At 44.1% G+C, this 2,446-nt stretch overlaps 1 protein-coding gene across 3 annotated transcripts in view; it reads right to left on the reverse strand.

Annotated features, from left to right (window-relative positions):
• Positions 1-1,416: 1,416 nt before the first annotated feature.
• The window catches only part of LOC109294754 (inhibitor of growth protein 5), a 53,709-nt gene continuing 52,679 nt past the window's right edge, over positions 1,417-2,446 (reverse strand). For all 3 annotated transcript variants that reach the window (XM_019513211.1, XM_019513218.1, XM_019513226.1), the window contains one exon: positions 1,417-1,993. In XM_019513211.1, coding sequence (XP_019368756.1) covers positions 1,734-1,993 — 260 coding nt within the window. In that variant the 3' untranslated portion in view covers positions 1,417-1,733. The remainder of the gene's footprint in view (positions 1,994-2,446) is intronic.

Consider the following 2,446-nt stretch of genomic DNA (forward strand, 5'->3'; position numbering starts at 1 on the left):
GACCTGGGGTACAGAGCAGAGAAGTATCTGCAAAGAAACCTTCTGAATAACCAATCTAAGGAAGAAGACTAGTAAAGCCAAACCCCAGGAAGGGGGCAAGTTCTAATTCCTCCAGCCGAGTTTGGTGCAGGCCCCATGAGGAAAGAATAAAAGCAGCAGTTCCTGAGCTACCTTATGCCTTCCCCAGATTTTGGCTCCTCTAAACTGGACTTGGCACCTGCTACTGCCCACACCGCATAAGGATCACCCAAACAGCTGGGAATAGCCAGAGCATAGCAGTACTCTGGCCCTACCCACTATATGTTTCTTGGAGGGGGGAAACCCATTCTGCTCAAGGAATCTCTAGAGACCCGTTTGCTTAATAATCCCTGCACCGCTGACAGCTGCATTAGGCCAATAAGTGCAGGTTTTGGTGAGGCACAAAGAAGTCCTTCTTCCAGTAAGGATATAAGAAACAGAACTTGCCTGCTGGAATCATAAGATTAAAAACTGATTTATTTCTAATCACCCTTATTAAAAATGCATACATGTGTTAGAAAAAGCACTGTAATGTGAAGATGTACCAGGTGTTCTCTCCAGAAACAGAATGAAGCCTATACCTGGACTACAGTATGACACACACAAATTATTTGTATACAGTAATTTGTATATTAAAACAATGTAAAATTATATTTTTTAATGCAGTCAAGTCTTTAAGAGTCAAACCTCCCCTGACAGAGAATATTTTCCATTGCAGTTAGGATTCTCTATGAAATGTAAGGTCTGTTATGAAGTTAGAGAGGTTCCTGGGTGTGCAGCACAAATGAGATGCCTTATCTCCACCTCATGTGTAGGTGATATCTATTCTTCTGCTGTCTACTCGTGCCCCGTCCAGAAAGGCCATTTTCTGTTTAATGCTCCTGCTGGTTAACCTCAGCAACTTGAAAATGGTGGTCAGACATACATGAGTAAGTGCTGAAACCTCCATCGTTTTTTCCTGTCTGTTTCAGTGAGTTTCTAGAGATGCAATCTGCTCTCCAATCCCACCACCCACTAACCCCAGCCAACCCTCTATTTTACATGGAATTTTGCTTTCGTATGGTTTGATGCTGACAAGCTGCCAGTAACCAACCGGCAGGGAACCATACAATCAATATAGGGTCATCTTAAACCTTCTTTCTGTGCCACTGATGCCCATACCAGACTCCTCTCTGCAAAGACCTCTGCAAAGGCCTCTTCCTGAACAAGAAACCTATGACAGACAATGCAGACAGTCTAAAAAAAATTCTAGATGTTACTCACATTCTTCTCTTGCTGCTTGAAGCTCTCACTAGTGTTCACAAGCATAAGCTCTAAATAAAACAACAGAAGCAAGAGAGCATCAAGAGGAAAAACCACACCAGAGCATTAAAGATTAAACATGTTTTCAAAAATTCAAAATGAGGGTGGGACCGGGAGGCAGGACCCTCATGTATATAAATACCTATTCTCCACCTTAACTTTCATGTCCAAGAAGGAGCCCATGTAACTGTGGCTAGTAGACTTCTCCTCTTTCCAAAGGGTTTGGGTTTGAGTGCTGATGGACAGCTCTGGGAGGAGTGATTGTATTCCTTTACCATTTCATCATGATAATAAAATAAGTAATGCTGCATTTCACATTTATGATCAGCCTGTTTCTGGCTAATGTGCAATTACTGAGTTAGAGACATTCCTTAAAAGAGGGTATATGCCCATTTCTCAGCAGCACAAAGTCCTCAGGAACTAGAAGGCAGTGTCTTGTATGGGTTCAGAATCCCTTTGGGGTCCAGCATGGCCTTGAACTGCTGCATCAGCAGGACAGTTTCCCAAGGTTTACTGTACTGAATGTAGTGCTTCTTCTTGAAACCCAGTCCATGCTCAGCGCTGATACTGCCACGATACTTTGCAGTCCACTCGTACACAAATGGCTCAATGGCATCCAGCAGGGTATGGCTATAGGACTCAGCTGTGATATTCAAGTGCAGGTTTCCATCTCCTGGAAGAAAGCATAACAGAGCTATGTCTGAGATGGTTGCACTCAAAGACCCAAGAGACCCAGCAACCAAGTTTCATAGATTCATAGATGCTAGGGTCAGAAGGGACCTCAACAGATCATTGAGTCCGACCCCCTGCCTAGGAAGAAAAGAGTGCTGGGGTCAGATGACCTCAGACAGATGCCTATCCAGCCTTCTCTTAAAGACCCCCACGGTAGGGGAAAGCTCCACCTCCTTTGGAAACCCATTCCAAATTTTGGCCACCCTTACCATGAAGAAGTTTTTCCTGATATCTAGCCTAAATCTGCTCTCTGTGAGTTTGTGACCATTGTTCCTTGTTACCCCAAGAGGCACCCTGGTGAACAGAGCATCTCCAAAACCTTGCTGCATCCCCCTAATGAATTTGTAGGCAGCTACAAGATCACCTCTCAGCCTTCTCTTGCAGAGTCTGAAGA

This window comes from Gavialis gangeticus, unplaced genomic scaffold (assembly GCF_001723915.1).
Source record: "Gavialis gangeticus isolate Ggan-Ray unplaced genomic scaffold, GavGan_comp1, whole genome shotgun sequence".
Taxonomy (NCBI): domain Eukaryota; kingdom Metazoa; phylum Chordata; order Crocodylia; family Gavialidae; genus Gavialis; species Gavialis gangeticus.